A 22513-nucleotide genomic window follows, 5' to 3' on the forward strand; every position below is an offset into this window, starting at 1 on the left:
CCTGAACTTTGGTGCAAAACTGCGTCCTCCTGGCAACACTCACCCAACCAGCCAAGGCCACCACGGCAGTGGCCCCACCACTACAACCTCCTACAAACCGGGCCCGCGAGGGGTGTGGCCATCAAATTAAATTTACCCAATGGGGCACGAGGGTGGGCGGGACCCTCCCGAGGGTTGGCTGGTGCTGCGGGCAAGGAGGGGCCGTCTGAGCTGCTGGCACTGCTGGCCAGGCGGCGCTTCCAGAATCCTGAGGACGGTTGCAGTGTGGCCCTGGGATCCCAGTCACTGCCTTCTGCCTGACTTGACTGTTCCTAGCCGTCTGTCGGATCCCGAGCGACCTAACCTGAGCCTGCTCGCAACTGGCGAACCAGACTGAGAGGTAGGTGTAGGGACCTCCTGGTCCCGGAGTAGAAGCCGGGTATCGGGGTGGGGGTTCTGGGACTACCAGACCTGGGAGCCCCCACCCAACTGCAGGGGTTCTAAACCATGGGGTGCGGCTGAGACCAGGAAGCTTCACAACCTCCACGGGTGCTGGCCAGTGGGGGCAGCCACTCCGGAGAAGTTCCCACATTCCACTGAGGTGTCCCACAATCGCAGGGGACCCAAGACGGTGACAGAGAGCCATGCGACTGGCGTAGGGCAGCGGGAATACCCGAGGGGAAAAAAAAGAGACTTCCTAGAGTCCCCTAGAGGTCCTAGATTATGGATTAGGAACCTCCGCCCCTCAGAAGACATGGGGGAACTCAGTGTCCACAAAACTTAAGTCTGGTAACTGGTGAGTGACAATCCTGGGTGGGGCAGGGAGGGGGTTACCCCAAAGTAGATTAGTAACAAGCAAGGGCTCCAACAGAGGAAGGCTGGGAGATTGACATCTGCCCGAGCCTGTAGGGATGGGAAAAGCAAGCGACAATTTAAACAGGCAGAGTTCGATGAAACCACCTGTGTGGATTAGGAACCCCCTCACCCCCAGACTCCCCCAGAAGGCTGGGAGATTGACATCTGCCCGAGCCTGTAGGGATGGGAAAAGCAAGCGACAATTTAAACAGGCAGAGTTCGATGAAACCACCTGTGTGGATTAGGAACCCCCTCACCCCCAGACCCATTCACTGGATTGGGTGACTCAACAAGTGACTGTTCTGGGGAGAGGAAAGGGCTGACTGAGTGCTGAATCAAGAGGGGAATCCTGGGGGCACTTCTATCACCATACATTAACCATACATTAACTAAGCACCTATGGTTTTCAGGCTGTGGACCCTCAAATTCCAGAAAGACATTGGGGCTGCAGGAGGAAGGAAAGCTGCATTTGGGAGGCTGGGCCAGGCTCTAGGGGGCCATTTTGATGGATAATGATGGGATAAAAGGGACTGTCCTGAGCCCTGGGGGCACTTTGGAAGGGGGCTTCAGAAGACAGGTGGCCAAGATTTTTGTAAAATCCATCCCTCTGGCTTTTGGGATCTTCCTTCCCCCTGTGACAGACAAATCCCAGGTCCTCTCAAATCCTCAATTTGCCTAAATCTAGAGGCTGGATGGGTCAGTTTCTGAAGGCCCACCCAGCTGAGGAACTGAATTCTAAATGTGTTAACTGGAGAAAGGAGCTGGGTGCCTGGACACCTTGCTTCATGAGGTCGGGGCAGTTGGCATTGGAGGGAGGGCAGAAATGGGAGGAATGGAGAGGGGTGTGTACAGAGGGCTGTCCTCAAGAACTGGAAGGCAGTTACTTTGAAGGCTTAAGTCACCTAAGGGAATGAGAATGTCAGTAGCAGCAAGGACTTGGATAAGGCCTCAGCCCACAGCCAGAGGCTGAGCTTTTGGGGGTAGGTGGTGCTGGGTGGGCCTTGGGGATGGGTGGGTGGAGCAGGAAACTGTGGAGTCTGCTGGGCACCCCCTGGTGGTGATCACAGCTTGGGTGGGCCTTGTTGGCGCCCAGCTTTTCTATCTAGGTCCCTACCCTCCCTGTTTGCGGAGACAGGGTGAGGGCCCAGTTTAGGCCATACAGCAGGCTGGTTGTTGATTTGGCTGGACAGGAACCAGGGACTCCTGATTTGTTGTTTTCCAGCACACTACCATAGGTCAGAGGGCAACTCCCAGCCAGGTGTCACATCACAGGTAGCAAGGATGGGACAGCAACAAATGACCATGGGTAAGATGGGGAAACTGAGGCACTAGAAGAGACCCTAGCAGGCCTGACTTATATCTGTTCCCTGCAGAATTCCCTGAGCTGGTGTTAGGTGCCACAGGCACTGAAGATCTCACCAGGAGGGGAAGAACAGAGATAAGGGCCAGCAAGATGGCAGATGAAGCCTTAGCTGGGCTGGATGAGGGAGCCCTTCGGAAGCTGGTAAGTGGCCCCATCACTCCCAATGTCAGGAAAGGCAAGCCAGGCCAGAGGCAGGACTTTCCAGGCTACTTCTCAGTTGATAAGAGTAGATGGTGGGGGTGGGGAAAAAAGGGGAGGGAGCTCAGGGGAACAGGGCTGGGTCTGTTCCACATGGTTGGTGTGGAGGCCCCAGTGGCATTTGCCTGTCCATGCCAGGTGCTGATGCCTGATCCCTACCAGCCCCCTACTGCTACCACTGGTTTAAACAATAACTGCTAAGGACTCACCCACATGCAGCCACAAGCGTGGGGAGGCTCCATGTGCCTCTCCCAAACAACAACCTGGGCAGCGTCCACCCCTGGAGGCTGGCCCGGTGATAATAGTAGCAGCAATGATTAATAATGTCAGGGCATAGCAGGGGCAGCTGGGTGCAGGGTGCACCATCTCACAAAATGGTCACAGCTACTCTGAGAGCCAGGAGGACACTCTCAGATAAGTGAGTTCACCTGCCCAAAGGCATCCAGCTAGGAAGAGGGTGTGCCAGGAGCCAAACAAACCCCACAGCGGGGCATGGAGAACCAAGAGTCCTGACTAAGTCAAGGCCAGAAGAGTCTTATGAGCTCTGTGACTTCTCATCTGTCCTTCTTCCACTCTGAGCCTCAGTTGCTTTACCTATAAAATGGGAGGGGCAATGTGTGATCTAGATGTTATACAGTTGGTATGGCGATGGAAATTCGGCATGGGCCCAATCTATCCCTTTCCAAGCTGCTTCTTGAGTGCTCTAACGCACTGTCCCCTCCCCCACCGTGCACAAAGAAGTGCGGCAACACAACAGGACAGGCATGTGTCCACCAGCAAGGGTAGGGAACAGCTGAACTGGATGAAGGACCGTGGGGACGAAGTGCCCCACCTCCCCAGCCCCTGACCCTTGTCCAGGGAGGGAATTAAAGATTTACTTTCCCTAGGAGAAGGCAAGTGACCTGACCCACCCTTACCATTCCTCTGAAAGCAGGGGCTGGAGTCAGCCAGTCCGGACCAGCCATTGGGCAGTGCTCAGCCGCTGCCAGGATCTACCAAGGCACTAGGGCTGCGTGTCCTCAAACAAGCTCTTTAGGGTGTTTGCCACCGCCACAGCTTGGGGTGTGCAGCCTGGAGGGGATGGGTTGGGCTTCCAAAGGTCAGTTCGACCTCCATTCAGGAAGTAGGAATTCTAAAAGAGGTAGTAAACGGTGAGCAGTCCAGAGAGAAAGCCAAGTCTCTGCGCATCCCCATCGCTAGGGGTTCCCTCTGAGGCTTAGGGTTCTCCAGCCGCCACCCCCTAGACCTATGCGAGATTTGCCCAAGGGAAAGTTTCAGAGAAGCCACAGTAGTGAATGTCTCCGGCTCACCCCCGTCCCCTTCCCAAGGAAAGGACTAACGAGACCCCGCCCCTTGCCTCGGGACCAAGAAACTACCCGAGGTCTTTACTACCCAGGGCCGGTTCCTCCACCGCAGGGCGCCCGCCATTACTTCGCTCCGACGCTTCCGAGGGTCCCGCCCCGCGCACCGGCCGGCTTCAGCCGCCCTCGTGGCAGGAACGGGGGTGCCCCGAGCCGGGCTCCTCCCCTTGGAGCCGGGCCTTATAAGGAAAAGCCGGCCCCCGATCCAGCCGATTCGGGGACTCTGGTAGCTGCTTCCGGCCACGGCTCCCGCACATTCCTGAAGACCTGGCGGGGCAACGTGGGAATGGGGGCGCTTCGGGACGTGCACGCCGCGTGCCCCTCCACCTTGGTCCGGAGTTCCAGTTCGGAATCCGACACTAAGTAGCTGGGTGACCTGGGGAAACTGCTTCAGTTCTGTGAACCTCGTTTCCTCTCCATAGCCGGGGCTATTTAAACAGGCAATAGCGGGACGATTCCTGTGTAACTCCTTTCTGCACGCCTAGTACCTTGCTTGTGGGCAAGGCGAGGGCAGGCAGACCGACCCGGGGGCGGGGCTCCGGAACCTGAGGCCCTTCAGCGCCCCCTGGCGAGGCCTCACTATACTGCCAGCCGCTGCCCCATCCGTAACTGGAGGAGCTGGTACTGAGCCAAGGCCTAGTAAGCCTCCTCCCTTGTGCTGGTGGGGAGACTGAGGCCCCAGCAGCTAGGGCAGAAAGTACCCGGAGGTGCCCCCCGGCCCGGAGGAAGCGCTCTCTTTCCTCCCAGGAGAATTTCACTGGGCAGTTTCGGAAATCGCCCCATCCCTTTCCCCTTCCCCCAGTGGACAATAGCACTTTGTACTTCCTTCCCTCCCTCACACAGCCCCCTCCACATACAGCGATGGGGCCTGGGAGGCCCTGAATGCAAGACACAGAGCAGGGACACTGTGGGCAGATCTTTGCCTCCAGGCCCAAGGGCAGGGTCATGTTGGAGGGTGGCCAGTGGAATGAGGTTGTCCATCCCTCAGGTCCTGTCCTATCCACTTGGGCGGGGAATTAGACAGGCTCCCAGTTCCCAGATGGAGACACTAATGCTCTCAGGTGTTGCAAAGGTGGCTAAGTTCCCACACGAGGCTTTTTCTTTCCTTTTTCCTTTTTTTAGGGACAAGGACCCCATCTCTGGAGTCCAGGGCATTGGGAAGGGTGGCCCAGAAGACAAAGGGCTAGTCATTGCATCTAAGCCTCTTTACCCCTGCATAGGAAGGGCTAGACCAGTTGTCCTCTCCAGCCCTCAGTCTCCAAGGAGTGCCACAGAGGGCTCTGGGCCTGAGGCAAGGCCAAGGTTGGGAGGTGGGAAGGTCAGCCTTGTTTTCCCTCCCTGTGCTATAATATCTTCCCCTCCCACACCTCAGTCCTTTCATAGGCATCTCTAGACCGGGCTAGAAGGGAGCCGCCAACACAGTGCCAAGGTCCTCAAGGTACCCACTGTGGCAGAAAGACTCCAGCAACAGAACTAGCGCAGACCCTGGAGTCAGAGAGACCTAGATTCAAATCCTAGCTCAGGTCATTTGACCAAAAGCAAATCACTTACCTTCCCTGAGCCTTAGTTTTCTCATTTGTGAAATGGGAGTAATAGGGTGCCAGGGTTTCTATGAGGTTAGGATAAGTGACGGCTGGGCACAGCATGTGGCATACAGATTCTCAATAAATGTTACTAATGCCTCGGTTATCTCGTACTCATTTGCCCTCACCTTTTCCTCCTCCCTAAGGGGCTGGAACCAAGCAGGGGGTAATACTGCAACAGAAGCTATGCAGCAGGTGGGGTTGGGGGAGGGCTTGGATCCAAGTCACTGCCCCCATCCCCAACTACTACTCTGAAGGGGCAGCCATTGTCCCATCTGGTGAGTGAGAAAACCAGACACAGAGGTTAAGGACATGCTCCTGACCACCCAGCCAGGACGAGACTGGGGCTGGAGCCAGCTGGAGATTCTGGCCCGACCCTCCATAAATCCCCAGGAATGTGGACCCTGAAGGGACCTACTTGACTCTGTCCCCAGGGCTCTCCCTATTCTCCTCAGATTAGTACAAGTGAGCTCATGGCTCGGTTAGGCCAGCCCACACCCCTGCTGAAATCTATACACCCGGCCCCTACCCAGCTCCCCCATGGAGCAGGAAGGAATGATCAGGGAGGAGGCTGAAAAGGCGGGGATGGGGTGGGGGGATAGAAGGTTCCTGGGTCCTACCCCTAAGTGATTTGGCGGGTAGGGGCAGAGGAAATCACCTTGACTATTCTTGCTCCCTTTTGGCTCAGACCCACACTGGAGGCTTATCTCTGCCATTGTCTTCCTGGGGCCCTGGGGCAGTCTTCTCTCCCTTCAGCCACAGAAGCACAGTGGGGGGTGGAGGTGTGGGGGAAGTAACAAGATTGGCTGACTCTGCCCAGAGAAGGTGCCCTTTCTTAGACCTGGTTAGACCAGGGGGTGGTCTAACAGTGTTCACAGCCCCAATTTCCCAGGGGCTGAGGGGCTAAGAAGCCTTGGACACCTCTCCCCCATGGATACCCTGCATGAATCCTAGTGCAACTGCCGCATCTGTCTGGGGGGTTGGCCCTCCCACTCTGGGCCTTAGTCCCTCCACCCCTTTAGTGGTGGCTAGGCCTGGGTCAGTGCATAGCTGCCAGCCATGAGGGGAGCTAGGATGCCTGAGTGCCAGCCCCTGCCTCAGTTTCCCAATCAGTCCAATGTGGGTGAGGCTGTAACCCCCCAGCATAGCTGTGGTACTTTGAGACAAGACTATGGGAATCTCTTTCTCACAACCTGGAGTCCAGCTGCCTGAATCACCCTTCTGTCCCCATGGACACTGTTAGGGATTCATAGGATGGCTTCCCTCTTCCTCCTCCTCCCATGAGTCCATGATTCCCAGGCTCTCAGGGGTTTGATGAAGAGCTCTGAGATGCAGGAGTCAAAGGGAGGAGTGCCTGGCTTAGCACCTGGCACCTGTGGGCAGTTGCTGGCTGCCTACTCTGTGAACTGTGCAGAAGCCCAGGTTGCCTGAGTTGGGTCTCCCCCTGAGACCCTGGGGGGGTGGGGGGTGGGCGGGTGGGCACGTGACAAGCTTGGGGCAGAGGGCGTGGAGATAGATCACTCATTGTACTACAGGCCGAGCTGTGGGCAGCTGGTGCCCACCCTCTGCCCCTGGCAGCCAAAATGACCTGCCCCTCGCCCCCGCCTGCCCTGCAGTTGGAAGTCACAGTGGATCTGGCAGAGCGGCGGCGCATCCGCTCGGCCATCCGGGAGTTGCAGCGGCAGGAGCTAGAGCGAGAGGAGGAAGCCCTAGCATCTAAACGCTTCCGTGCTGAGCGGCAGGATAACAAGGAGAACTGGCTGCAGTGAGTGTGTGTGTGGGGGGGGGGGGGGGGGCGGTGTGGACATGCAGGTGGGAGGACTATGTGCCAGGGCTCAGTTCATGTTGTGCAGGCAGGCACAGCTCCGCTGTGTCTGCTGCCTACCTGGGTATGCAACTGGCAGTAAAGACATGCATTTGGACTACAGAAGGGTGATGTTTGTGGGCAAGGATGACATGTCAGTCGTGGTGTCCTAGCCACGCTGAAGTGGACAGCGTGTCTAAGTGTGTGATGCTAGTGCTCATGTCCTTAGGCATGCATGTGCTAGCATGTAGCCAAACAGTGTTCACCGCCACACGCCCAAGGTTCTGGGTACCCTGTCCTGGCCCCTGCTTTCAGCCCACATCCTCCATGTCCTGGCCACGGCAGTGAGGGTTATAGGAATGATGTCCCTGCAGCTCTCAGCATCGGGAGGCCGAGCAGCGGGCTGCTCTGGTGCAGCTGGCAGGGCGGCTGGAGTCCATGAGTGATGTGGAGGAGCTGACTGCACTGGTGAGGCCCAGGCCAGGGCAGGGATGGGGGCAGGGGAGGTGAAGACCTGAACTCCGTAGCCCAATACCCGTGGCCTGCCTCTCACCCACAGCTGCGAGGTGCCAGTGAGTACGAGGAACGCAAGCTGATCCGGGCTGCCATCCGCCGAGTGCGGGCCCAGGAGATTGAGGGTACACGTCCTGCCCCGGCCCTACGCCTGCCTATGCTGCCCAGAGTGCCACTCAGCCCTCACCTGACAATCCACTTTTCACATCTCTTTCAGCAGCCACCTTGGCTGGAAGGTTGTGCAGCGGGCGACCCAACAGTGGCTCAAGAGAGGACAGCAAGGGGCGGGCAGCACACAGGCTAGACCGGTGTAAGGTGAGAGGTGGCCAAGGTGGGAGGATGGCCCAGGGTCCTGTGCACGCAGATGCCAGCAGCCCAGACCCCTATGTCTTTGCAGACTGGCCATTGGCTGAGAAAGGCCCCAGCTGTGTTTGGGGGACACTGGGATCTATCTCAGCCTCTGCCCACTCTCCCAGGCTCCCCCTGGCTGTATGTCCTCCACTCCACAGTTGTCTGTATGCAGGCCTTCCCCTCAAAGCTAGCCTGTCTGCACTGCTCTCAGATTCCTGTCTGTCTCCATTACCACTTTTGTTGACTTCCCTGCTTGGCCTCCCCACCTCCACAACTACCTTCCACCTCCACACCGGCCATCCAGCCTCAACTCAGCAAACGGGGCATCTCCTTGAAATGCATATCCGACCCTGGGTCCTCCCTGGCTAAAACCTATACTGAAGCTGCCCCTCCCCCTCCAGACAGCCCACATGCTTACCTTGGCTTATAAGGGCCTGCCTTTCAGGCCGGAGCTGACTCAAGGAATACTGTTCACAGAGGGAACTCTGTTCTCCAGGGAGTGTGGGTGAGAGGGCAGGCCACGCTGGACCCCTAAGTGGCCAGCAGAGGTCGCTGTGTCCATGGCAGAACACCCACCCTCCTCCCTGATGAACCAAGCCGGGGCCTGGGTTCCAGGGCCTCAGATCTAGGGATCTGTTGAGTCTGGGAGTCCCCAGCAGGTGTCCTGCCATCCCCAGCCCCTGGCATTAGGATCTTGTCTTCTCTGAACTTCCCTTGACTAGGCAGTGTCAAGATACTGGGAAGTGCGGATCAGAAACTGCCTACGGCATGCCAGTGCCCATGCTTGTCAGGAGTGCCTGCAGGAAGCCACGGCCAGCTCCTCTGCTTTGCATGCCCTGCCCTGAGCACCTGACAGCCTGGGGAGGCTTGGCCACATCCTGTGGGTCCTCCGCAGGTGCCAGAATCAGAGAAACGGGAACTGAAGGCAGAGGTCCTGGAGCCAATCCCAACCCCTGAAGTCACCAGTCGGGATGTGACCACAGTGACACTCCTGCTGCAGGTCCCATCTGGGAGCACATCCAGCTTACCTGCCTCACCTGACAATTCACCCACCTCTGCCTCTCCTGAGCCTCCACTGGAGCCTGCCAAGGCCCAGTGCCCTGCTGCTGAGGCTCTGAGCAGCCCCAAGCCACCCCCCAGCCCGCCCAGGGCTGCCAGCCCTGAGCCCCCGGAGACTCCAGCCCCCCACAGCACTGAGAGACAGGAGGTCAATGAGGTACGTCCGGATGACTGGGAGGGATGCCCGGCAGGTGAGCTCCTTGGTCTGGCAGCCAGGCCCTGCCCACGCCATGTTTCCCCTGCAGCTCCTGCCTGACCCCACAGAGCCCCCTGCCGTCCAAGGCCCCACCAAAGGCCCCTCCAACACAAAGAGAGCAGGTGAGGGTCCCAGCAAGGGCACCTACAGCCATCTGCCTTCCCTTCCCCTAGCCCTTCTTTTCCTGCCTGGGAAATGGGCTCTTGTGCCTAAACAGCTCCAACCTCCTGAGGTCCAGGCAGTCCCTAACACTCCTCCCACTGCCCCGGAGGTGTCCCCACCCCCTCCCACGCATGGCCAGAGGCTTCCCCGAAGCCTTGAAAGGCAACGGGCCTCAGGCACATTCTTTTCCCCAATAAGGGAGTGCGCCCATCTCCCAGCTGGAGCTGTGGGCAGTGCTGGCCGGGCTGGGGGGGTGGTGTCCTCCATCCCCATCAGCAGGGAGGACCTGGGCACCCTCCTTCCAGCCCAAGCCTAACCCCAGCCCCCAGGAGTGTCCAGTCATCCTGTGGTCAGTGCAGGAGGGGGAGTAGGGGCCTGTAAGAGAGATGCAACTGAGTGGGGAGGCCAGGAGCTGTGGGAGGTGCAGGATGGGCTGGGCAGGTTGGGGTGCAGGAAGGGACCTCCATACACTCTCCTTTCTCTTCCCCCGCATGGCTGCTACTGCAAGACCTAGCTGGACCCCATCCCTGCCAAAGCTCCCTGTCCGTACTCAGCCCCCGCCAGTCAGACCAGAACCGAGGTACTGTCAGTTCCACTACCCCAGGCCTGAGGCAGTCCCTGTCTCCCCCAGCCACCGACAGCCTTCCTGTCTTTTCTAGAGCCTGCCCCCCGTGCCAGTGGACCTTCCCCATTCCAGCGCGGTGGCTCCGTTCGGGACCGCATGCGCAAGTTCACATCTGATTCCCCTATGGCTGCTGCGCTCCAGGATGGCCCACCTCGGGCATCTCTAGGTCCCTCAACCCCTGCAAGACTCCTGGGCCCCTCCCACATCAGTACCACCCCTGCCTCCTCCTCCAGCAGCTCCTCCTCACAGGGCCCTAGTGACACCTCCTCTGGGTGCAGCAAGAAGCAGCAAGGAGCAGCACTGCAGCTTCGGAGCTGCCCCCTGGAGGAGGGCCCCAGGGGGCGGGGCTTGGCTGCCAGGCCCCTTGAAAATAGAGCAGGGGGGGCCGTGGTCTGCTCAGAGGAGCCCAGTGCCCTGCTACCCGTGGCTGTCGGCACTGCTGAGCCAGGGGCCAATATGAAGACGACATTCACCATTGAGATCAAGGATAGCCGTGGCCAGACCCCCACAGGCCGGGTGCTGCTGCCCACAGGCAGCCAGAGGGCAGGTAGGTCTCCCCACTGCTGGAGATGATTGCCTGCAGCTGTCCAGCTCTGGGTGGACATAGGGCAGGTGCTGTGGCAAGGGCTCAGGGTGTCCAAAGGGTGTTCTGGGAACAAGGGGGCATCATCACCCTTGGCTGGCACTGTCCTCCCCCCACCTGGTCCTGACGGTAGTCTCCCTCGCCTTCCAGAACTCACGCTGGGGTTGCGGGCGCCCCCCACCCTTCTCAGCACCAGCAGTGGGGGCAAGAGTACCATCACCCGTATCAGCAGCCCTGGGACACCAGCCCGGCTGGGCAGTGTCACTCACATCACCGGCTTCAGCCATGCCTCCCCTGGTGGCCAAGGAGGCTGCAGCAATAAGGTGAGCCCTTCCTCAGCCCACCAGCATCACCATCCACCTTATATAGACCACTTCAGGTATAGGGCTGGCAGGGTTCCTCTGCTCCGCTTCTCTGCCACCACACAGTGGGGAAACTGAGGCCCAGAGAAAGTGGCTGCTCATAGTCCAGACAGGTGGTTGCACAACTAAGGCCGGGCCCTGGCCTATCATCCACTAGATGTGTCAGAAGCTTCCTCTGTATCGGCCTTAAGCTTCCCACGTGCTGATCTCTGATCCTCCCTCCAAAATTGGTTGATTGATTCCTAATGAACAGATGGAAAAACTGAGGCTCAGGAAGGGTACTAAGGGCTTTCCCCCTTCTCCCTGTGGCAGCGCCAGTGCCCCTGCTCCCACCCCACACGGGACCTCAGCCAATGAGGTGCAGAGCTGATCATCTGCTCATCCAAGATCAGCCTGGGCCCTTAGAAGATTGGAGATTGGCGATTAGCATCTGCGTCAACATTGAAGGGGGGGTTCTGGGAAAAAGCATTGATGGAGGCCAGATGGGGCAGGGGGTGCCAATCAGGTGAAGCAGAAACCTAGCAGGTGCCACGGGAACTGAATACATTGCACCCTTCCATTATTCATTCCCAAGCCTGGGATCAGCTGGCAAAGCTCAGATGGGGAAGAAATCCCCAGCGGGCCACCCAGCTGCCAGGTAATGCCCTCTGTGCAGCACCAGGGACTGAATGGGACTTTGGCTGAGGTGAGATGGCTAGAGCCAGCTTTCGGTCTTCTCGTGAGTGACAAGGAAAGGGTATGGGGCAAGAAAACACCCTTCCTCCCACAGGGCAGGACCTAATTGCTCCCTGGCAAGGGAGCAAGGAAGGAGTGAGTGACTGAGGCCCTTTGGGTGTGTAGGAAGTACCACAGTGAGCCCTCAGTCTGATGCCACCAACTTCCCAAGGGGGACGTCACCTCAGTTTCCCAAGGGAAGCCAAGGGGAAGCAGATAATGTGCCTATAATGTACTTGCTCAAAGTCTGCAGTTGCATCGAGGACATTTGTCTCAGGGACAAGACACTTGTTGCAGTAGGTTGCTCAACATTCTGCCTCCCGGTGCCTCCATTTCTCTCATCTATTCAAGGCTTTCTAAAAGAGCATGGCACGAAGGCAAAGGAGTGCAGGCCCTGGAGTGTAGCAGGCTGGATCCTCACCGTTAAGGCACATGGTGGCCCAGGCAGGTCCATTCCTTGCTACCTGCTTCAGTTTTCCCACTCGTAGGGCATGGGGCCCTGGCCTCAGTAGTTCTTCCGACCACACACAGCCTTGCTGTGCTTCAGATCTGATCTCTGTAGGGCCAGGGCCAGCCCTGTTGGTCAGACTGCTTGGACAGGCCACCCCTCCCCCACAGCCCCCTTCACAGGGAGCTCAGAATAGGTTTCTATTTGGGCTGCAGCCCCAGCTGGCGGGTGGCGGGCTGGGAGGCCAGCAGGGGCGGGGCAGGCCCACTGCCCTTGCCTTCGCCCTCAGACCAGCTGCAAAGACACTACCAGCCAGAGGCAGCAGTCCCTACCACTGTCCCCATCATCGCCCCCCATAGAGCCCCCACCAGCACCATGCCAGGGGTACCGGGGCCTGGGTCTGAGCTAGTTGCAGCTCTTGAGGAACGACTGGGCCAGGCATTGGAGGAGCTGCGGGCAGTGGCTGAGGCGGGCCGGGTGGCAGTGACCCAGGCAGCAGAGGCAGCTGCCTTGACCGTGGAGCCAGTGGCCCGGGCAGCTGAAGAGCTGCGAGTGGAGACGGCAGCTCTGAGCCGGCGGCTGGATGCACTGGGCAGGCAGGTGGAAGTGCTGAGCCTGCGGCTGGGGGTCCCACTGGTGCCCGACCTTGAGCCTGAGCTGGAGCCCAGCGAGCTGCTCCTGGCTGCTGCGGACCCCGAGGCCCTCTTCCAGGCTGCTGAGGATGCTGGGACCCCTGTGGCCCACCCACCTGCCTTTAGCACCCGCCGCTGCTCCTCTGCTGGCCCTGCCCACAGCGGCAGTCTTGTAAGTTTCTGTGGGCTGGGGGTGGGGGTTGTTCTGAGCCAGGATTTGCCTCTGCTGAGTGACCTTAGGTGTACCACCACCATTCCTGAGCCTCAGTTTACCTATCCATGCAAGGGACTGAGGCACTGGTACTCCAAGACTGAGGTGAGAGGGTATCAGGCTCCTGGCCCTGAGGCACTCGTGGCGGCTGCCCTGGCAGCCAGGGCCCAGCCCCCAGCTCCATTCCCACCCCCTGCCCCAGCCAGGCTGAGCCTCCCGAAGCAGCTGCCACCTCAGCTCTTCTTACCCTTACGGCAGAGAGGCCCTGCCCGGAGGGGAGGGGCTGTGATAGTTGGGCTGGGGACTTGTCTGCAAGGTGCCAGGGAGATGCCCTAGGGTGGGGCTGGAGGCCCCTTAGAGGGTGGTTCCCAGTGGGTGGAGGGGAGTAGGAATGAGCTTCAGAGAGGACTTGGCGCTGAGCAGGGCCAGTCAGACACCTGGTCAGGAGCCTATGGGCCCTGGTCCAGCCTGCTTGGTGTGTATGGGGGGGCGGGGAGGCGGAGGGGAATCTGCTGCCTGGGCAGTGGCCCAGGAGGACCCAAGCCTTGGAAACAGGCAGGATAGCACAGCCTGCCTCCAAGGGGGCTGGGAATGAAACAGTAGAAAGAATTCAGGTTCAGGATCTCGGCTGCCCTAGCTCATATCTGGCCTGCACTTACTGGAGGACTGTGGGCAAGTCACTGAGCTGTCCTGAGCCTCAGTTTTCCCTTCTGTTAAATAGGGACAGTGAAATCCCTAGTGTTTATACAGAACTTACTATTGCATGACAATCACCAATATTGCCACTACTAATTATATTAACACAATCCTGGGTACATGGGAAACCTTACAACAAGGCTCTCAGTGCCTCTTCCCTGAGCCTGACACCTCCATGTCCATCCTTGGGCAGGCAGTCTGGCTGGCTAGTGATTATTTCCAAGGCTATAGCAGCAACTGGCCTGGCACCCTGGCATCCAGGCCTCTGCTTAAAGTCTGTGCCCTCTCCCCACTCTGCAGATGGAACCAGAGCCAGCAGAGCCCCCCTCTGCAGCAGTGGAAGTGGCCAATGGTGCTGAGCAGACCCGGGTGGACAAAGCACCAGAGAGGCAAAGCCCACTGAGCACTGAGGAGCTGATGGCCATCGAGGATGAGGCCATCCTAGACAAGATGGTATGGTCAGATCTGGTGGCTGGGGGGTGGCAGGGACAGGGACCAGCAGGCACCAGATGGGCAATGACAGGGGTCTGTCTGCAGCTGGATCAGTCTACGGACTTCCAGGAGCGGAAGCTTATTCGGGCTGCACTACGTGAGCTCCGACAAAGGAAGAGAGGTAGATAGCCCGTTGCCCCACCTAGATCCAGCTGCTCCATTCCCCAGCTGCTCCCTTCACTCTGGAGTCCGTTTATAAACATACCAGCTCAGTGACTGCCCTACCCAGCTTCTGTAGACCCAGCTGTTCCCATGCCTCCTTCCCCCAGCTGCTCCCTTCCCTAGCTGCTTCTGTCCCCCTGGCCACCGCAGTTACTATCCCCAACCAGCTTCTCTTCTCCTTCCTAGACCCAGTTACTCTCTCACCCAGCTACTCCTCCTGGGATCCAATTGCTTCTCCAAGTCCTGTCAACCACTCCGCCCCCGATTCCAGATACTCCTTTTCCCAGCTGCTTCTTTCTCTTTGAGGTCCACTGATGACCACCTGAGTCTCTACCCCCACTCACCTTCCCCTTCCCTGGCCAGAGCTATTTCCTGCACGAAGCCAGCTATTCTTTCCCTCAGATTCTAGATTCATTTGCTTCTCCGGATACTCTCAATTTTTCCTTCTCTGAACCTAGCCACTTCCTCCAGGGCCCACTGATGGCCACCCAGCCTGTTTCCACCCACCTACTTCTTCTTCAGGCCCAGTTACCCCCTTTGCCACCTTCTCTCCCAACTGCTATTTCCCTGGATCACATTGCTCCTCAGGCACCTCTGATTTCTCCTTCCCTGGATCTGGCTCTTTCTTCCTCCAGCACCCTTCTGGCTAAGCTGCATTTGAAGGCCCACTCAACGATTGCCCTCACTCAATTTCTCCTTCCTTGGACTTTGGGGCTCCTCCCTAGGTCCAGATACTCCCTCCAGATCAGCTACTCCTTCCCGTAGCAACTCCCTTTTTAGATTCAAAGATTCCCCCTTGGAGTTCAGCTATTCCACATGCCCGTGTTTCTTCTCCAGTCCATCACCACGCATCACACCCCCCCCATTCCCTGCCAAGTGGTGGCTGTTCCCTCACCCCCAGCCACTCCTTGTACCCTGTGTCTTTATATTTCTAACAAGTTGCCCTTTACCCCACCTTGTGTGCCCCTGTGCCCGTGCATATGTGCTGTGTGGGTGATGGGTGACCCTCTGGGCATGCATGGGGCATCCCCCGCCCAGACCAGCGGGACAAGGAACGGGAACGGCGGCTACAAGAGGCACGGGCCAGGCCAGGGGACACCCGTGGCAACATGGCCACCGAGACCACCACGAGGCACAGCCAGCGGGCAGCCGATGGCTCATCCGTCAGCACTGTCACCAAGACTGAGCGGCTCGTCCATTCCAGTAAGGGGCCAAACAGGGCTCGGGGCTTAGTGTGGGGACACATCTATCCCGGTCGCCCCTGTGCCTCTCACATCCTTCCTCTTATCCCCTGCCCTTCCAGATGATGGCACAAGGACGGCCCGTACCACCACTGTGGAGTCAAGTTTTGTGAGGCGCTCGGAGAGTAAGGCCACCAGACAGCGCCCTGTGCCTACCTGCCTGCCTGACTCCTCAGGCTCTTCCTCGAACTCTCTTTTCATACTGTTGTCTGTGTGTTTCTCTGTTCAGTTGTCGCCTCCTCTACTCTGCCTGTGGCTACCACCATCCCTCCCCATACCCCCGCCCCCTCTGCTGATATCCTGCCCAGGCCTCACCACGCTCCTCTTTGCTTTTCTTGCAGATGGTGGTGGCAGCACCATGGTGCAAACCAAGACCTTCTCCTCCTCATCATCCAAGAAGATGGGCAGGTGAGCACAGGTACCCGCCCCCAGGCCACAGAGGAGTCAGCATCACAGGGGACCTCCCTGCACACCCGTTCTGCAGGGGGGTGGACCAAAGAGCTGGGACATGATAGGCATACAACCAGGGAGGGAAGGAGTAAGAGTCAGACCACTCCTGCTCCCCTTGTGATCTCACCTAGTCCTCCATTGCACCACGGGGGAGGCCAGAGATTCTGCTCTGGGTCCCCGAGTTCTGAATGGCAACAGTAGCGTTGAACCCTTGGAGAGGCCTATCTGCTGCTACACCGAGCTGCCTGGTGACACTGTCACTTACCATTGTCTGCAGACCATGGCCCATGTCACAGAGCTCCTTTGACTTAGACCCATGAGGGAGGGGTTTAGACCCCTCTATTTACATTACAGAGATGTCGGGGCTGATAGGAAGCAGAGACAGGATCAGAATTCAGCGTAGGAACCAGAGGGGTCCAAAGACTCTGAGTCAGAGAGACCTGCGTTCCCAGGTTCCTGTGCTGCTCCCCACGCCCTTGGAAATCTGAGGACAGGGCTCTCAGTTTCCTTATCTTCAGTGTGAATGATAAGAGTCCCTCTCTCCTCTTGTCAAGTTTTAAATGGCATGTAGCAAAGGCTCAATAGACATGAGCTGTTGTTATTATTACCGTGACTATTATTATGCCGATCATCATGGTTAGTTGATAATGTCCACAATCCGAACTCACACGTCACTTGACAATACAGGGAGCCTTCTCAGAGAACTACCCAGAGGTCAAGTCTGTTGAAAAGAGCTTGACTCCTGTCTTCTTTCCGTTCGAGCCTCAGCGTGCCCCTCTGTAAAATGGTGTGATGAGGAAGCCTCCCTTGCTGGCTGGCGTTGCCAGAGAAGATTCTGAAAGAGTGTAGGGTGTGGAGTGCGACAAGACCCCTCCCTGGGTGAGTGGGGTTTGAGACTTGGGAGCGCCCTAATAGTCAGCTCCCCATCCCCCAGTATCTTTGACCGTGAGGATGAGACCAGCTCACGAGCTGGCAGCCTGGCAGCGCTGGAAAAACGCCAGGCAGAGAAGAAGAAAGAGCTGATGAAGGCACAGAGCCTACCCAAGACCTCGGCCTCCCAGGCACGCAAGGCCATGATTGAGAAGCTGGAAAAGGAGGGCGCGGCAGGGTGAGCTGCAACAGGCAGGGCTAGGGGTGAGGCTGGGGCTGGGCGTGGGAAGTGATGAGTGGGTCCATAAACAGAAAGGGCTGGGCAGGGGGAGCCTAACGCTCAAAGAATGTGGAGCTGAGGTCCCCTGGGTGGGCTGACGGAAGCGGTGCCCCCTCTAGTCTTGTGACTCAGCTCCTGCCGATACCCCCACAGCAGCCCTGGTGGACCCCGTGCTGCTGTGCAGCGCTCCACCAGCTTTGGGGTCCCCAACGCCAACAGCATCAAGCAGATGTTGCTAGACTGGTGCCGAGCTAAGACGCGTGGCTATGAGGTGAGTTGTGAGGCCAGGTGGTGGACAGTCCCCTAGACAGCAGCTCCACACCTCCCTCGTGGCAGGACGCTTTCTCTCCAACCCGTACCCTTCACAGCCACCAGGCCTGGCAGGGAAGATGGGAAATCCTCTAACAGGGAGCGGGCTCAAAGAGGATACATAACATGCCCTAAATTCCAGAATAAATAATTGAGTGGCAGGCCGTAACGAGGGCCCCTTGGATGGCAGGCACAGTTCAGGCCCAGACCCTACCCGTGGAGTCCCCTCCCCATTACTCTGGGGGCACTGGATAAGTTCCTGTAAGTTGCAGACATGGGAGCTGACAGACTAAGTTGGAGGAGGCTCATGTTCCCGCTCCGCTGCTCAGCTGCTCAGCTGCTCTGCAGCCTCCGACAAGCTTTAGGGCCTCTCTGAGCCCAGCAGGTCTGTCATGCCCAAATGACAACTTGGGGGAGTTGACTGGTCCTCCCACCACCCATAGCACGTGGACATCCAGAACTTCTCCTCGAGTTGGAGTGACGGGATGGCCTTCTGTGCCCTGGTGCACAACTTCTTCCCTGAGGCCTTTGACTATGGGCAGCTCAGCCCACAGAACCGGCGCCAGAACTTTGAGGTGGCCTTCTCATCCGCTGAGTAAGTGCGGGCCCCAGCCCTGCTGGTGCTGGCTGGGCATCTGAGGCTGGGCATCTGGGCCAGGCCCAGCTGCCCCGAGACCTCCTGAAGCTGGCCAGCTTCACTGTCAGACAGTGGCTGAGAACCCCCGCCCCAGTAGGGCCCTGTCCTCCTCCATCCCACCTACCCGTCGCTGAGTGTGCCAGGTGCCCGCCGGAACGAAGGAGCCACGGGCTCGCCCACCAGCCCAGGCCAAGGCCCACCAGGTGGCGCTGTCCATATGCCCTCCATCCTCTCTCTGCGCCCTGCTCCCTCTCCCTTTCTCTGTCCTGCTCTCCTCCCACTATCACCAGAGCTTCCTGCTCCCACGGGATCCCGGCTGGAGATTCCAAAAGGAGGCTCCTGGCCCGGGCACCCTGCCCGCCCAGCCTATATAGGTGTTGCGAGAGGCTTATATAGGACATCAGCAAGCCCTCCACTTTGGAATCGTTGCCCCATCTGCTCACCTCACCCTCACCACCCTTTTCCATCTGTTTTTCTTCTCTGCTTTTCTCTTTCTTGTTTCCCCCAGATATCTCTCTCTTCTTCCTCCCTCCACCTCCTCTCACGCCTCCCGCACCCCCCTCCCTGGGGCACAGTCCTCCTCTCCAACCCAGGCGCCAACGCCATCGCCCCCACCCCGTGTTCCCGCTTGCCCCAAGAGTTCTCTGCACCTGTGATTGGTCTGACGCCCCCCCACCCCTGTCTGCATCGCACACCATTAGTAATGGGTAGTGAGCAGCACGTCCACAGTGGGGAGGGGGCATGCGGGGGGCTGGCAGACTGCAGCACTGAGAATGTAACTGAACTCATGTCTCTGTGTGTGTATGTGTGTGTCTCTCCGTTCTTCTTCCCTCTCTCTCCTCTGCCTCTTCCCCCTCTTCCCCACCTGGGCCCCGCCTCCCCACCCCTCCCCGGCCCCCTCCCCTCCCCAGGACCCATGCGGACTGCCCCCAGCTCCTGGACACAGAGGACATGGTGCGGCTTCGAGAGCCTGACTGGAAGTGCGTGTACACGTACATCCAGGAGTTCTACCGCTGTCTGGTCCAGAAGGGGCTGGTAAAAACCAAAAAGTCCTAACCCCTGCTCCGGGCCCCACGGTGAGAAATACCCCCTCGCCTGCCTGCCCCCTGTGCTCAGCAGGGCACAGAGAGAGGCTTGGGAGGTGGGTGGTAGAAGCAGGGGGACCCTGACAAGAGCTGGAAGGAGCCAGACTTGGCCCTGCCTGTCCTCTGGCAAGGTCATTCCCCTAAATGGGAAGTAATGAGCCAGGTGAACAGGACTGAGATGGAAGAAGCCCAGGAGTGACCTCGGCGGAGGTACCTGACCCACACTGCAGGCCCAAGACAGCTATTTGAAAAAAGTGTAAACTAAGCTGGTCTCTGAAAGACAAAGTTCAGGCTAAAGGAGGGAAAGGGAGTCACAGAGAGAAGGATGAGCCTTCATCCAAAGCTGGGTGCAAGAGATGGAGAGCACTGCACCTCCAGGGAGAGAAGGACGGTTAGTCTGGGTGTGAGAGGGAGGTGGGGGCCAGAGACAGATGTTTGAACTTCCTCCTGAGGACAAGAGTCATAAAAGGTTTCCAGCAGAGGAGGGATGTATGTGGTCTGGTTAGCATTCTAGAGTGCTCCTTGGATGAGGGATGTGGAGCAAGGGGGTGCACTAGATAGCTGGAGAAGTTTAATAAGAAGTAGAAGGACAGGCTTTCTGATGGATCCAGATGGGGAGGCAGAAAGAGGATCGAGGAATCCTCCCAGGCCTGTAGTTTGGGCACTGGGGAGCTGGAGGTGCCATGCTCCACACTGGGAGCTCAGGAGCAGGGCCAGTTTAACAGGAAGATGTTTCTGACTGGGGTCCTGGATCCCTAATCCAGTTGTGGCATTTCTTCTGTAGTCACCTCAGGGCCACAGTAGAGAATTCAGACCCTGAGCTAACTGCTCATTCCAGACAAGCTCAGGGAAGGAGAGGGATGGGCTCGGACTGCCCCAGGGGGGTTCGGTGAGAGCTGGACCAGGAACTAGAATTCCTAACCCCCAACCTGGTGGCTCTTTACCTTGCCCCATCACTTTTCCTACCCATTTTGTGAAGAGAAGAAGAGACAGAGACACAGAGGGAGCAAGGGTATTGACCGAAATAAGGTGAGTCAGGGACAGAGCTAGAGGTGCATGCAGATGCCCCTCAGGGCCTGGAGCCATTGTGAGGGGCAGCTCACATGTGCATACATATTCTCAGAGAAGCTGTGCAGGTGAGGGAGGATGGGCTTGGTGCTGTCTCCAGGTCATATATGGACTTAGGAGCTGCTGCCCAGCAGGCTGGCCTGGAGGGAAAGAGGCCCGACCCGGCCCTGATCCAGTTGGAAAGTGTGACTCAGCTGTGCTGTTGCTCAAATTGCCTGGTGTTTGGCCCGTCACTGGGGCAGCTGGAGCCCTGAGCGTGAGCCCCAGTGTAAACAATGGCTTTATAAGGTTTCCAGGGAAGACACCAGGGGTGGGAGGGAGTTCCACATTGGGGGAGGGAGGCTGGGATCCCTGGCGAGATAGCGACAGCTGGAAGAAGATGCAGAAAGAGGCTGCCTCTCCATCATAGTACAGCTGGGAAAACAAACCCAGTCTGGGGCAGGGCCAACCTCAAGGGCACATATCCTATCAGCAACAGAGTTGGAAACCGCTCATTCATCCTAAGTGCTTCCAAGGTCTCAAATGAGGCAAGAGAGTGACTATACTGTTCCTATAAAGATGGGGAAATTGAGTCACAGAAAAGGGCAGGGCTTTATATAGCATCCACAGCTAGTCAGGGATAGAGCCTGGAATGAAAGAGGTCTCTTCCCAGGCTTCTTCTCTGAAGGAGTTCAGTGAGCTGGGAAGAGGCCTCAGCCCCACCGTGGTTCCAGGTTTGACCTTGAAGGCACAAAATTGGAAGTAGTTCTGAGCCCCTGGGTGTCTTGGGAACAGGAGCAATTCCTGCCCTTATGCTTTCGCTGCCAAGGGAAACTCACTTAACAACACTGACTAAGTGCTTACTATATGTCAGTCATGGCAGATGGGAGGGAGAAAGGCAGAAAAAGAGGTCTTGCTCTGGAAGAGGAAGGAAAATGGAACCAGGGAGCAAGCTGCAGCTTTAGAAGTTTGGGGCTGTCAGCTGTCTAGTGGCTGTAGCCTACTCCCCTCCAGAGTGGGGAGAGGGCTTTTGCAGTAGGAAAGAAGGGGCTCCAGGCAGGTGCCAACATTCTGGACTGGGGGCCTGGACCCCAACAGGCCCAGGCCTACACATAATAAGCCGTGGGTCTTGAAACAAATGATTCCTCTGCTCCATGACTCAGTTTCCCTATCAGTAAAGTATATGCAGCATTCTGGAGGATGGACAGAAGGGTGGTCCCACCCCTGAGCATGACACAGATAGTCTTGTGTGTATTGACTGGGACCCTCATCTGCCTCCCGTGCTCTACCCAGGGGGGTAATAAGGATTAAAGAACTGCCCCTCCCCCCCATCACCCACCCACACACCGCTGAGGCCATCTCACACAGAATGGTTGTCCTCTGGGGCAAGGACAGGGATTGGAGGCATTGTGGGTGGGGGCTCTGCAGGAGTACCAGGCCAGAGAGCTGGCAGATAGGTAATTGGGTGCAGAGTGTCGCTGGGAAGGTCCTGGCTTCAGGGAAAGATTTGCTGGGGGTAAGGCCCCTGGGGTCCAGTGGCCCAACTGAGGGGCTTGTGGCAGCTAGTGTGCCATTGAATGTGAGCAGATGGCGGTCCTCCAAAGAAAAGTGGCTGGGATCTGTAGTCAGGACCTCCCCAGGGGCAGGGTAGAAGCGTACCCTGCCCTGTCTTAAGATGAGACACAGCTCTCTCTTCCTGCATCTCCACCTCCACCTGCTTGGCCTTGCTCTCAACAAAAATGCCTCCAGACTTGGATGGGTGGAGCTTGGGGGTTCCTGCCTTCCCGGAAGGCTCCCACCTCTTCCGTCGACCGAGAGTATGGAATTGATGGGAAACCAGCAGACTTTGACAGTGAAAAGACCTTCCAAGCAGAGGGCCGCCGCAAGAGTTGGGACCCGCGCTGACAACCACCCCTGTGCCCCCCTCCTCGCAGGATGCTGGTGGACTGCGTCCCCCTGGTGGATGTGGAGGACATGATGATCATGGGCAAGAAGCCCGACCCCAAGTGCGTCTTCACCTATGTGCAGTCGCTCTACAATCACCTGCGGCGCCACGAGCTGCGCCTGCGTGGCAAGAATGTCTAGCCTCCCAGCCCGCATGGCCTGCTCGCGGCAAGCTGCCCCCACCATCCAGGCACTCTCCCCTTCCTGTGAGCCAGCCCACTGCTGCCCTGTCTGTCGCGACACCCTCCCTCGCATACACAAGCAGCGTTTTGATAAATTATTGGTTTTCAAGGACCCTGAC

The 22513-nt window shown here is 58.0% G+C and overlaps 1 protein-coding gene across 8 annotated transcripts; it reads left to right on the forward strand.

Moving 5' to 3' along the window:
- Positions 1-223: 223 nt before the first annotated feature.
- Positions 224-22507, forward strand: SMTN (smoothelin). 8 transcript variants are annotated; one of them, XM_037052536.1, is made up of 21 exons: positions 225-379; positions 2208-2338; positions 6956-7104; positions 7518-7611; positions 7703-7781; positions 7874-7971; positions 8903-9223; positions 9312-9384; positions 9933-10004; positions 10084-10596; positions 10783-10955; positions 13996-14148; positions 14233-14308; positions 15388-15552; positions 15653-15715; positions 15932-15998; positions 16975-17148; positions 17344-17461; positions 17943-18094; positions 19048-19212; positions 22203-22291. In XM_037052536.1, exons 2-20 carry the CDS (start codon positions 2288-2290, stop codon positions 19190-19192), a joined length of 2736 nt encoding a protein of 911 aa, XP_036908431.1. In that variant the 5' UTR covers positions 225-379; positions 2208-2287; the 3' UTR covers positions 19193-19212; positions 22203-22291. The 8 variants fall into 8 exon arrangements, with proteins under 8 accessions (XP_036908430.1, XP_036908428.1, XP_036908433.1 ...); XM_037052535.1 differs by lacking the exon at positions 19048-19212 and having other exon boundaries at positions 224-379; positions 17347-17461; positions 22203-22507; XM_037052534.1 differs by lacking the exon at positions 19048-19212 and having other exon boundaries at positions 22203-22507.
- Positions 22508-22513: the final 6 nt, after the last annotated feature.

Source organism: Sturnira hondurensis, unplaced genomic scaffold (genome assembly GCF_014824575.4).
Source record: "Sturnira hondurensis isolate 20B ecotype Veracruz unplaced genomic scaffold, ASM1482457v3 Scaffold0007406, whole genome shotgun sequence".
Classification (NCBI taxonomy): Eukaryota; Metazoa; Chordata; class Mammalia; order Chiroptera; family Phyllostomidae; genus Sturnira; species Sturnira hondurensis.